Source organism: Notamacropus eugenii, chromosome 3 (assembly GCF_028372415.1).
Source record: "Notamacropus eugenii isolate mMacEug1 chromosome 3, mMacEug1.pri_v2, whole genome shotgun sequence".
Taxonomy (NCBI): Eukaryota; Metazoa; Chordata; class Mammalia; order Diprotodontia; family Macropodidae; genus Notamacropus; species Notamacropus eugenii.
In genome coordinates, this window is record NC_092874.1 from 463229907 (window position 1) to 463244017 (window position 14111).

Here is a 14111-nt window from a genome sequence, read left to right on the forward strand (position 1 = left end):
TTTCATTGGCTACCTTGGTCTACATACCAATTTTTGCATCTGCAGTCTTGCATCTGCTTTGAATATGCATCTTCAATTTGCAGTACTGAATTGGGTCACAGAACACTCAAGTCCAAATACCAGCCCTGCACTTGACATGTGGGGCCTTGGGCAAGTCATTTCCCACCTAGGCTTAAGTCTCCTCAACTGTTAAATAAGGAAATCCTGTATGCAATGTTAAATTTTTTCCACACATTCATTAGTTTTGCTAAACTGGCTTTTTTTTTTTTTAATCTTAAGGTATGGGCTCTCTGGGATGGGGAGAGGGGACAGAGATGGCGGGAAACAGAGGTGATACAAAAATAAAGATAACAATGAAAATGAGAATAAAAATTATCCTCTCAAAAATGAAGGGTGCTAGAATAGATGACTTCTAAGTTACCTTATGGATTGAAACCTGTGATCCTATTTCTTCCTGAACCCAGTGCTTGCCAGGAGTTCTCAAGAGGCAGGGCTAGATGCTTGTAATGTCAGCATCCAGCCTAGTTTGATGGCACTGGGATATGTGTACATGCATATACATGAACTATAATTTGATTCTATTTATACTGAAAGAGGCTTTAATCTATTAACCAAGGTCCAAGTCAACAATGTGAAGAAGATGAGGATTGAAATTGCCATAGCTATCCTCGGACTCTATTATTAACAGTTATGTTGCAGGTAACCTAATTTGCAAAAAGGGCATTTCTTCAACATAACAAAATGAAATCCTACACTAATTACTTCCTTGGTCCAACCATAGCTTTATTTCCATAGGTGGGTGAGCTCTGTGCCTATTTAAAAAAAAAAGTGTGTGTTAGATAAGAACATTGGGTTCTGAGTTAATGTCCATGAGATACAGAAAGGTACTCAAGGAGAAAATCTACATCTCTAGGGTTAATAGACTTCAAAGCACTTTAGCACACATGATCTCATTTAAATGTTGGGACAATCCATTCAGAGAAGGGGGTAGAACTATTGGTCCCCTTTTATGGGTCAAGAAAGTGAGGACCTGACTGAGGACTGGTCCCCAAGGCCTGCGGCCAAATCAATCATTGAATCAGATTTAGAAGCTAGGTCTCGGTGTTGTTCACACTGGAAGCTATCTCATTCCCCTTTTGATTGGTTCTAAATCTTTTTCTGGGGTGTGTGTGTGTGTGTGTGTGTGTGTGTGTGTCTGTGTGTCTGTGTGTGTGTGTGTGCATGTGCACGCATGTAGGGGCAAGAGGTCAAATATTTGAAGAGTGACATCATACCCCAAGTTGTCTTCTCAAATTAAACATTCCCAGCCCCTTCCATTCATCCTCTTGTGATGTGGTCTGAGATACCTTTGTCATCCAGTCTCCCAGTGCTGTGCCAATGTCTTTCAAACGTGGGTCCCAGAACTGAAAAGAATAATGTACAGTGACCACGGCAGTGCCCAACAGGACCGCAGCCTGTCTCCTAGATATAATGTCCTCCTTAACAAAGTCTAAGACTGCATTCACTTTCTTGATGGCCATACCACATAGTTCATTCCCATTGGGCCTGAGCAAGTCCATTCAGTTCTGACAGGTCTTTTCCAGACAAACTGCTGTCAAGCCACACCTCACTCCCCAATCTTGTACTGATAGACTTGACCATTCAAACCCAAACAGAAGACTTCACATTTATTCTGACTAAATTTCATCTTATTCATTATCTAAGACTTGGAATTGATTTCCACCTTAGATAATAAATACTATGTTCCAATGGGCCAAACAGTGAAGCTCAATGAGTCTCAATTACCTATAAAATGTGGATAACTATAATTGTGGTGTATATAACTTACTAGCTATGTGACACTGAGCAAATAGAGTAAGTCTGTGCCTCAGTTTCCTCATCTGTCAAGTGGGGATAATAATAGCGTCTATACACCACAAGGTTCTTGTGAGGATGAGATAAAAATAACACATGTATTTAAAATTGATTATATACATCATTAACAATCCATTTTTGAAAGTGAAGGCTACCCTGTTAGTGAAATATCTTAGCATAGAATATTTTTAAAAGATATAGTTATATGGTTTTATTACTTTTATCACATGCGTATGAACTAAAAATTAGTTAACTGGACCATCCAATAAGGCATCTTTGGAACTGTTTTGTTTAGAATGTTTCTGTGGAAACATTTGAAATACATTTTGGAGAATGTCTATTCAGAAAATTTATAAAATCCTCTGCATTATTCCAAGCAGCTCCTTGCCTACCGACAGTAGAGGTGAACTTTATGTCTGAATTTAATGATAATAGTTAGCATTTGTGCAGCATTTTAAGATTTGCAAGGCCTTTTACAAACGTTATCTCATTAGATCCTCAAAACCCTTCAAGGTAGGTGCTATTATTATCCCCATTTTACAAATAAGCAAAGTGGGGAAGACAGGGGTTAAAGGACTTGCTCAAGGTCACTTGGTTAGCAAGTGTCTGAGGCAGAATTCAGGTCTTCCTGACTCTATCCACTGCACCACCCAGCTGCCTATACATGATGTCTTACTCTACGGAGGGCTTTAATTAGGAGACAAAGACACAATTACTTCTGGTTTCCATACTCTGGCAAGTGCTTTGTATTCCTCAAAGAACTCTAATAAGTGACATGTGCTGAGCACATTACTGTGCCAAGTGTTTTTACATATAATATCTCTGTTCTGTGAGGTAGGTGCTATTACTACATTTCCATTTGATAAATAAGGAGCCTAGCATCAGATCTAGGTTGTAAGGGTACTTAAGGAGTGAGTCCAACCCCCTCATTTTAAAGATGAGGGAACAGAGGCACAAAGCAGTCAGTCACAGAACTAGTATGTGAGGCAGAATTTGAACTCACTTCTTTGTTACTCCAAGTCCAGGGCCTTATTGTTCCCCTTTTAAAGGTCAGGAAAATCAAGAACCAGAGACTTTTATTCTGTATGCTATGGGTTAACTGCCTTGCCCAGGTCACATAGCTAGTACATGTCTGAGATCAGAGTTGAACTCAGGTCCTCCTGAGTCCAAGGTCAATGCTCTATCCACTGCACCACCTAGCTTAGCTGTTCCTCAGACCAGAGACTTTTGACCAATCCCCAAGGCCTCCAGCAAAGTTTGTCAGAATTAGAAGCTAGGTCTCACTGAACCATCTAGTCGCCTTTTCCACAGACTATTAAGAGTCTAGTATGATGTCAACCCAGATTTCCCCAAAGTCCAGTGCTCTTCCCCTGTACTGAGAGACCACTAGATCTGGGAGTGATGTCAGAGACCACTTAAGATAACCTGTTTATTTTACTGAGCTCCATAGAGGTTAAGGGACTTTTCCAAGGTAACAAAAAACTGTCAGGGCCAGAATTTGAATCCAGGCGTCCCTCGAGGCTACCTTCAAAGCTCTCTCCAATGTACCAGGCTGCATCTATAAGGATACATAATATTTATCCATAAATCCAAACACCATTCCTAGTTTAAAAGAAAAGAGGGTGAATGTATATGTAGAGCCTGTATCAGATTGCATGCCATCTTGGGCAGAGTACAGAAAGGAGGTAGAGAAAATTTAAAACTCAAAAGCTTGTGGAATTGAATGTTGAAAACTAAAAATAATTAATTTTTAAAAAAAGAAAAAAGGAAAAACCAAAACCTACCAGCAAGACTTGTTCCCTATTCTCTGAGCATTGGAGCACTACCTGTTCCCATGAACCATGACTTCCTTGCAAAAATGCACCCTCCAAGTATGCCAGCCTGTCTCAACCCCAAATAGTGAAGAACAGTCATTTTCATTCTGATTTTTGTTAGTCAGGGGTGAATCCTGAAGACTTCAGTTATTCAAAATGACGAAAAGACAAGAGTTACACCTGTTACCTGTACAAAGTATTGAAACCTAGACAGGCCCCTGGAGTCCATTAAGTCCAAGCCTTCATTTTACAGACAGGGAAACTGATGTCCACAAAAGGTACAGTAACTTGCCCAAGGTCACAACAAAGAGATCCGAATGCAAGTCCTCAAATTCCAAAGCTAACATACTGTAGCAAACCTTAATTATGTCAGTTTTCTCCATGTGCATGGATGACTGATTTAAGTGTTTCTAACCCATTGCCAAATACAAAAATTATTTGCATACAACTGAATTTGAATATGCTATAACTCCCCCCCTCCCCAAATTCAATTCTGCAAGCATTTAAGTGACTCCTACAATATGGCAGGCATTGTTCTAGATGTAAGGATATGAAGATAAAAATGAATCAGTCCGTTTCCTCAGCATTACATTCCACCAAGGGGATCAAGGCAATATATACTCAATGATAAGGAAATACAAGATAGATACAAAATATGAAAGATGGCAGGGTGGAGGGGGTGGTGTCACAAAATACTGGGATTATGGAATCTTGTAGGAGAAGATACTTGAGTTGAGATTGAAGAAAGAATCTAAAAGACAAAACTAGATGAAACCACACATCAAAAGTGACATATTACATGCCTGAAAAAGAATTCTGTAATTCTTTGGGGAGAGAGGGGAGGGTCAAGGATGATGGGAGAGAAAGAGCATTATTTATAAAACAGGGGCAGGTGGACCTTAACACTGCATTGTACGATTTACAAATCAGTTTATATACATGATTTCATTTGATCCTCACAACAACCCAGTAAAGCAGGTCCTTCATGTATCAGGTCTCTTCATTTTAGAGAAGAGAAAAAGGAGACTAGGGAATGGCAAGGCCAGAAATGAACAGTGGAAGCCCCTAATGCTGTGTTCTTTCCGTTGTGCCAGGGATGCTTTAGGAAACTCAAGGCAGGCCAGCCTTTACTCTTCTGAAAAACAAAATCCTAAGGGCTAGATCCCATGAACAAGAAAGTATGCATAACCTCAGTGAGAGCCGTTAGATAAATCGTAAACTGGGGGATAACCCGTCTCTGTACAAAGATGTCCTAAGGGGGAATGGAGTGAGTTAGTAAGACAAAAAAGATGATTTGTAAAATACTTTTAAAACACACACCAAAAAAATAAATAAATAAATTCCTAAAAGGACACAATTGGGACAATTTTGTTACACCATTGTTACAATGAAAAGACACTATAAGTGTTCACTAGACAGCTGGGTGGCACAGTGTACAGAGGACTAGGCCTGGAGTCAGGAAGACCTGAGTTCAAATGCAGCCTCAGACAGTAGTTGTATGAACCTGGGCAAGTCACTTAACCCTGTTTGACTCAGTTTCCTCATCTGTAAAATAAGTTGTAGAGGGAAACAGCAAAATCACTCTGGTATCTTTGCCAAGAAAACCCCAAATGGGGTCACAAAGGATCAGACTGAACAACAAAAACTTAAGTTCACAACTTCATACATAATCTCATTTTATATGTTCAAATATTTGTTTTTGGCAATGATAAAGGTCCTAACAAAAAAATGTAAAATGAAGCAACATTATTCCAATTTTGGTTGATTGGAAGTTGGAGGCTTCATGGTAAAACATTCAACCTTCTTAATGAAAACTCTCAATTCTGTGTAACTTCAAAATTTGAGTTTTAAGATCTTCTGCCACCATAGGACCACAGATCTGGAGCTAGTAGAAATCTTATAAATCATGTGGTCCAACCTCCCCTTCATTTTATAAATCAAATCAATAGACATTCCTCAAGTACCCATCATGCGCTAGGCTTTGTGCTAAAGAAACTGAGCTTCAGACAGGTAAGAAAAAAAGTCTGGAAATCATGCCCCAGTCCTCCAACTAGCAGGTCCTTAGGTATAATCTTACACTATGAATTATTCTTTCATCATGACTTAAAAAGACAGACACAAAGACTTTTGGGACACCCTGAACATTCAATTCCATATGCTCTGGTTTAGCTGAAAGACAGTAGGAGTCACTCCTTACTCACGTACTTATTACCTGTCTAACATAAGGTAAGGTACTTCCCCCTCTCTGGGCATCACCTTCCTCTTCAGTGAAATAAGGGGTTTGAGATAATAATCATAGCTCATAATTACATAGTGCCCTAGGGTTTTCAGAGAGCTATTCAAACACTATCTCACTTGGTCTTAACAACAATCCTATAACACAAATGCTTTTATTTGCTCCATTTTACAGACAAGAAGACTGAGGTTCAGAGAGTCTAAGAGATTTTGTCCTGGGCGACACAGCTACTACTAAGTGTCTAGAGGGAAATTTGAATGCAGTTCTCGCGGCTTCCAAGTTGAGTTGTTGTGGATAAGATGGTCTCTAAGAGAACTTTGGGTTCTTATGCTCCTATCTCCAGGACTGAGAGGCAGAGCCATGCACATCAGAGATGATTAAAAACATGCATATATACATATACATACACATATATACATATACACATATACGCATTTTAAATAAATGTACATATATGCATATACATTATATACATACATTATACATACACAAACACATATGTGTATATGTATCTATATATGTATATGTGTACTTGTGTATGTATATGTATGTATGTATCAGCACCAGCTTCTCATAGCTCCTCACCTACCAAAAATCTTCACCTAAGACTTTATGGGTTGTTGAAAGATTTTTCAAAGCTTTGTACTAAGACCATTACTGTGAATCAACTCCCATAAACCTGTTAAAATACATCAAAGCTTTCATTTTGTTTAGCTTCTTCTCTTCAGGTTCCTAAGTACAATAGCAACAGATCAGCAAGTTTCATCACTGGGTTTGGGAAGAGAAAACAGAATCCCCCTTTACTTTCTCTACCTGAAAGATGGGGTTTATTTCCCACCCATCCAAGACTCTCCTGCCCTCCCTCCCATCTCCCCATGTTCCTCACCTCCCCCGCAGCCGAAAGAGTACTTTAAAAATAAAGGAATAATTAAAGATACAGAATTGCCAGTTTCATAAAACCTTCAGCTCTAAATAGGCTTGGAGAGCCCTCTCCTGTACGTTCCATATTTCTCTGTCAAACATAAGAATATACACACTTTGCTGAAGGAGAAAAGTTGATGGACAGTGAACTCATTACCAGTGTGGGCCCAGTTACAGAGAAGACAAAACAAAAAGGAAGCTGGTTATTTTAAAAGTTCTCCAGCAGGAAACTTAACAAAATCCTTTTGTGGCATACGTAAACAATGCAAGAAAATTCAGATTTTCACATGTGACATTTCTTAAAGAGAAACATACCTCTTTTGAGGTTCCTCAAAAAAAAGTTCTTACATTTTACCAATTCTTATGGATTTGGACCTTCAAACTATGAGGGGAAGGGGAGGAATATCAAATCATCTTTTGGATACAGGTTATCCTATTTTGAAGTAATTTAAATGAGTCCCTAAAAATATCACATTTTCAAATAAAAATTTTCATTTGATTTTTAGAAATGCAGACAGGAGAGAGGATTAGTATGGGAATCAGGAAGGTCTGGTCCAAATCCTCCCTCTGACCCAATAGCTGTTGCATCTAAAGTAAGTCACTAAATTCCTCAGTGCCCACATACAACTCTCCAAGATTCTTAAAGGTACAGAAGGTTTCTTCCACCTTCGTTAGGGGTAGGAGTTTCCACATTGGGAGTGACCTACACAGCGCCAGAGAGCTAGAAGTGACCTTAGAGATCTAGTCCACCCCCCTCATTGTACAGATAAGGATACCACAGCTAAGAGTGAAAAAATGACTTGCACAAGGTCACATGGGTAGTAAGTGGTTCTTTCTTTGAGATGCTGACTTTAGCTAGGGTTTTCACTCCCTGTTACTGCCTACACTAATCATGATGTAGATGGATGTAATTCTCCATACCAATAATGTCACAGACATGAAACTCCTCCATCTAAAAAAAAAAAAAAACAGACAAATGAAACACCATCCCATAAATACAGGATGGCAGGCTTTAGAACTGAAAGAAACCTTGGACACCATCTAGCCCTGGGCTGTCAGATACACTGGAAGGTTAAAGTAAAACTGTGGCTTTTTAAAAACATGAATTTTATGGGGGTTTTTTTCTAACCACGCCTTGAAAAGTACACATTCAAGGTGAATTTTCAAAACATACACAATTTTAACATTCTACTTTCCCAACTCAGGAAATCACTTTCCTAAGACTGAAGAGTGTTACCTGATTTTTTTTTTTAATTAAGCTATTCTGTTCACCGTAACTATCCAAATACAGAGCATACAGAGGGACAAGGAATGAGACATATAGTTGGGTGCTAACAACAAAAGGTCCTTTGCCTTTATCTTGGCTACACCAGTGTACCCCCAGGTCCATCAGTGACCACAGGAATTTAAGTGCCTGACCACATAAAGCCTTCACTTAACCTTACTGGGCATTTCTCAGGAAGCATAAGCCAGCTCTTCTAACACTCCAAAATCTTTTTACCAAAACTTCAACCTGACTGGCAAGGTTGTTTACTATGTCCCTATGACTGACTAGAGGTAGTCTTTCCACCACACCCCCAGCAACTTGTACAAACCTACTTTTCCCCAAATTCAACCTGAATTTTTGGGGATGTCAAATTCATTATTATACCCTGCACTGTTTCATTGGAAAAGGAAAAAGAAAAGACAAAACCTAAATTGCTCCTAGAAGAAAAAATATTTGTCTATAATGAAGAATTGTTATTTTAGATTTCTTTTTCTTAAATCTCTCCAAAATGATTCTATGACCTTCCTTTTTCCAGCAGCTCTGTCATGCCCCCTCTTTCCCAAGGACTGACTTGTCTTCATGCTCTAACTCCCTCAGCCCACAAATATAATCATTGTTTGGGAGAAAACATAAAGAAATAAAGGAGACAGGGAAGTTTGACATGGTGGTTTTGCGTCCGCTGTGTCTTTTAGAAAGCTGGTCATCCAAGAGATGAAGTTGACTTATATGGGTGAGGGAGACTGAGGAGTAAGAAACTTTCTCATCCCACTTCTATGAACAGATATGCTGACTATATGAACATTATTTTTATAAAATGTTACTTGGAATTAAATCACACACACACACACACACACACACACACACACATTTTGTGCACAGACCCCCCTAGTGGCATGTGCAAAGTGCATTGGTTAGATTTGTATTATAGGTAGATTCCTCTGGCTTTTAATTCAGTATCTTTAAGATTCTGTCATATCAAAGAAAGTCCAGAGAAAAGCTTGTCTGTAGGAAATCTGCCCACTACCTACCTTGTAAATGTAATTATTATAATATATGTGTGTGTATATGTATATAACTCGGAACCAGAAAAAGGAACTTCACTCAGAGGGCTGGAATAGAGAAGAAATCAATACAAAGGAGATAAATGTTACTTTCTGAAGAGCCGTAGAATTTTAAATAGATGGGATTTTAACCCACTTGGTAGCTGATTTTATATCCCTTTGAAGTCACTTAAATTGTCTGAGGAATATGTCTGATTCAGGGTCTGCTTATGTCACTGCATCTTTGAAAATGTTACTCTGAGACTCATGATGGAAAATGCTATCCACATCCAGAGGAAGAACTATGAAGTCTGAATGCAGATCGAATGAAGCACATTATTTTCACTTTCTTTTTGTTTTTTTCTTTCTCATGGTTTTTCCCTTTTGTTCTGATTCTTCTTACACAACATGACTAATGTGAAAATATGTTTAACATGATTGCACATGTATCATCTATAGCAAATTGCTTGCTGTCTTAGGGAAAGGGGGAAGGGAGGGAAGGAGAAAAATTTCGAAGTCAAAATTTTACAAAATGAATGTTGAAACCTATTTTTACATGTAATTGGGAAAAAATACTATTAAAAGGGAGGGGGCTGAAAGGATCATTTGAGAGGTGTTTTTTGCAAAAGACAGGTCATACTGCTGTTTTAAAAAATGAAAAAATCCAGGCTTTCACTTTAGAAAGTTCAATAACAGAATGCCAAAAGAAAATGTCTCTGAGCCTCCCAAAGTGTGAGTTCTCCCATACTACATGCATAAAGGTAGGATCAATTAAATTTCACAGAAGAGTTAGGAGAGGTTCCTATAGAGAAAAAAAGAAAGAAGCTAGCTTTTCAACCCTTACCTAGGGATGGCCACTATCAGAACAAAGGGATACATGCTATCAAGAGACTATTTCCAAGGATGGTTCAGAATTAAAGGCCCAAGTTCTTCTGTCTGTTTTCTACTATTTCTGGGAGCTAAAGATCAAAAGTAAAAAACAGAACCCTCAGAAAGTATATTCTGTGCTCAGCCTGACCAGCACCCTGAAATCAACCATGGGACGCTAGGGATACCCAGGACCCATTCATTGTCAGAGGGCAAAATTCCAGGGTAGCTTCAGGGGTGAGATTTTCGGGTGTTCTTTTTTTAAGAGACTCCAGCCCTAAAGGATGAAAAAAGCTCAGCAGAGCCCCTACTGGCCCATTGTCATTATTACACCTTTAGAAAATGGACTACCAGAATTCTCTAAGATTCTGACATTTTTAACTTTCCCAGGCTTCCAGCTCCCATAGCTTCCCTCCAGGGCTTTCCTTTCCAAATCGGCTTCTCTCCCCACCCCACCCCCATCGCCCCGGCAGGCTGATTCCATCCAGGCCAGGGAGAGGGACCAGGGGTGCCTGGCAGTCACCTGGCCAGCAATTGTATCCAGGGACGGAGAAGAGAAATCTGGGCAAAGAAGGGGAAAAGACAGCCCCGTTGAACTGGTATCAACAGTGTTCCCTTTCTGGATTCTGACTTTTCTGACACAGGGAAAATTGAAGACAGAGCAGGCTTGTTTCCTGTCTAATGCATCCCAGAGGTACAGAGAGAGCCAGATGTTTTGTTTCCATTTTCCTACATTTGGCAATATTTCTCAGCCTTTCTCTTACCCCTCCCTATGTTTTCCAATGCCCCACAACCCCTAGGAAACGTGACCTTCCACCATCAAGAAGCGGGAAAAACTACGGGTACAATTCACCCCTTAAGAGAATGGGATGGATAGGGAGGGGGGAGGAAATATGGTTAGAGGTACCTGGAAATGAGAAGAGGGAGCTTTCAGGAGGAAATTCACCACCAGATCAAAGTGTGTGTGTGTGTGTGTGTGTGTGTGTGTGTGTGTGTGTGTGTGTATGTGTGTGTGTGTGTGTGTGTATGTGTGTGTGTGTCTGCTGGGGGGGGGGTGACTAAGGGCCTATGGTTAGGGAAACTGGACCATCATCTATCTGCCTAGACCTAGGGCTGAGACCCCGAATCGGCTACAGGAACCCTGCTGGAGGTGGGCAGGGCACTAATGAGGGGGTACAAAGCAAATCCTCTGGCCATTCAGAAAATGGGGATGCATAAGAGGCTTTCTGTACCCAGAACTAAAAGCTGCCCCCCATCCCTTCTCCCTCTTACACAATGCCTCCTTCCCCAGTAGTGCCCACTGGAGCGGGGGATGATGGGGACGATTGGAAGGGGGTAAGGGAAGACAGTAGGGTCTGCTCAAGGAGGGGCTGGGTGGCTGTGGAGCAGACGGGGCGCCCAGTCCTGGAGCCTGGGGCAGACGCTGGATCGGTGCTCGCTCTCTTTCTCTCCCTCTCTCGGGGGTTCGCTCGGGATTCTGCTTAGAGGAGCACTGCGCCAAAAGCCGGCGCCTCGGCCGCGGGAGGGGGAGCAGAGTCGGGCTGAGGGAGACCGGGCACCGACGGGGAGAGCCGGGGGAGGAGGGGAGGCACCCGGGCTCCGATAACCCCTCACTATGACAGTCCCCCTCTTTCCTCTCCCTCTTCACATCACACACACACACACACACACACACACACACACACACTCACACACACACCCCTCCACCCTCCACCCCAAGCTAGCATAAGGAGCCAATGAGTGGCTTGCAAATCTTGGAGAATGGGGAGGGGGGGCGGTGCAGACAGACTTAAGCCTGTGAACCCCAAAGAGCAAGCGGCCAGAGGCAAACTGCCCTCCTGGCCCCGGGGGAGATTGCACAAAGCAGAGACTCCAGTTCTCTCTCTACCACCTCCACCCCTCCGTGGGGTGCGGCTGGGGCCCTCTTGGTGGGGAGGGGGTAAACCCGACTACCCCCACCCTCGGGCGGGGGATGGTACAGATGGCTTGGGGGGGGAAGGGGAAGCGAGAACAGTCGAGCCTGGGAAGCCCCAGTTGGGGGGCCAGCGTCTCTGGGTTCTGGAGAGCCGCCACTGGGATCGTTTCAAGTTCATGGCTGGGCTCGCCCAGCAGCGACGGCGGAAAGGGCAGTGACTCCCGAGGTTCAGTTAGGAGGCAATAGCGGCGACCCCAGCCCCACACTCCCACCCTCGGGGGTGTACCACCGGGACCTCTCCCCCTTCTCTCCCCACCCCCAAGCCCGAATTAAGAAGATGAACCTCCGCCCCACCCCAGCAGTCTCCCAGCCAGCTGCCCAAGGGAGGCGCGCGGTTAAAAGGGAAGGAGAACTTGGGAGACAAGTGGCCCCAGGCTAGTGCCCGGGTGGAGGGGGGGGGGCCGGGGGCAGCAGAACCTCAAGCCCCCGCCCCTGCTTCCACAGCGACCTTCGCTTCCTTCTTAAGCCCAGCTACTCCGAGGGCCCCCCATCCAGACCATCTCCATTTCCCGACTCTAAGCCTCCAGGATCCAGACGCCTCCCGTTCCCCCAAGCTGCCCGCGACTCTCCCCGCCGGGTCTGCGCCCCCACCTCGGCCCCCAACCAAGGTGCCCAAGCCAGCTTCTGCCTGCTCCTCAAGTCCCGGAGCTCTTGCAGTGGCCGGGTCTCCTGAAAGACAGAGCCGAGACGGGGGCTCGCTCCCTGGCGCAAGCCAACCGGGAGCTGCGGGGGGAGACCAGAGGGCCCCAGCCCCCTCCCCGGCCCTTCGAACCCCAGCTTTCCCAAGAAGCCAGCCTGCCCAGGTGGCGGCGACGGCGGCGGTAGCAGCCCGGCGGCGGGAAGAAGGGAGGGAGGTAGTGGTCAGCGAGCCCGGCCCCCTTTCTCTAGTCTCTGCCAGCCCGGTCGGGCACCGGCACCCCGGCACCCCGATCCCCTCCTCAGCCTGCGGCACCCGGCCAGGCACCGGCAGCCCGAGGTCTCCCAGAACCTTAGCCCTCCCACCCACCCCCAGGTGGCTGCTACTCACCCGGGAAACAAACGACATAATGGAGCACGGAGCTGGTGATTTTCAAGAAAAAGATCCACCAACACGGTTCCAAAAGCCTCCGCATGTCCAAAAACGCACATCGAAAGGGAGGAGGCAGCTGCGATGAACTTGTTAAATAAGTTTCTTCTCTTCCCTTTGCCTTTTTCCCCTCCTTTTCACTTTTCTTCTTCTTTCTTCCACTCCCCCTGTCGCCCCCACCCAAAGTCCTTCCCCCCCACCCCCCAGGAAACAACCAATCACCCCAAATGAAAAGTAACAAGGCAGAGGAAGGCGCCGGGAGCCGGGATGAGGGGTGGGGGCAGAGTCGGGGGCAGGAGAGAGGGAATGCCCCGGGGGCTGGGGGAGGCCGGGAGGCGGCGAGGTCCGAGGGCTAGCCCTAGGGAGCGGGCTCCAGCAGCCCGCCGGCCGGCCGGCCGGCCAGCCAGCAGTGTGAGCCGCAGCTCCGGTAGCTCTCGCTCCGCTCGCTGCCCCAGGCCTAGAGCGGCAGAGCCCGGGCTGGAGAGAGAGCCGAGAGCGAGAGGGAGCGAGGGAGCGGGCACAGACTGGCCTCCTCCGAACTTGGGGCACCGGCGGCGGCCCGAGGCGGCTGGCGAGGCTGGCGAGGCTGCGATTCCGCGTCTGCTTCAGGCAGGCAGCTCCTTCCAGGGCCACGGGAAGGAAGGCATGTTGGCTAAAGGGGAAGGGGAGGGTGGAGAGCCGGGGAGGAGGAGCGGGAGTCCAAGGAGGACCTGCGGCGGCGGCCAAGGAGAAGAGAAAGGGCCGAGCGAACGGCCAAGGGCAGCAGCCCGGGGAGCTCAGGGCGCGGAGCGGGCGAGGGGGGCTCGTTCAGTCCATGCTCCAGAAAGTTGTGGCTTCGCTGAAGGCTGGAGAGGAATGAGCAGAGCTGGGCTGGAAGCTGTCCATTCTTCCATACAGGAAGTAACATGTGAGCTGGGATCCTGGCAGAGACTTTAAAGCGGGAGAGCGAGGGAGAGCGAGCGAGAGGGGAGGGAAGGGAAGGGAAGGGGAGGCGAGGCGGGGGCGCGCAGGCAGAGGGGGCGGCGGGCTGGGCGCGCGCACCCTGCGGTCTTAAAGCAGCCGCGCACTCGG

General features: G+C 45.1%; 1 protein-coding gene across 2 annotated transcripts in view; it reads right to left on the minus strand.

The window, feature by feature from the left end:
• PTPRG (protein tyrosine phosphatase receptor type G) overlaps positions 1–13386 on the minus strand; it is a 796984-nt gene extending 783598 nt beyond the window's left edge. Inside the window, exon 1 of one of the 2 annotated variants that reach the window (XM_072650205.1) lies at positions 13002–13386. In XM_072650205.1, coding sequence (XP_072506306.1) covers positions 13002–13086 — 85 coding nt within the window. In that variant the 5' untranslated portion in view covers positions 13087–13386. The remainder of the gene's footprint in view (positions 1–13001) is intronic. The other variant, XM_072650203.1, reaches the window with a different exon arrangement.
• Positions 13387–14111: the final 725 nt, after the last annotated feature.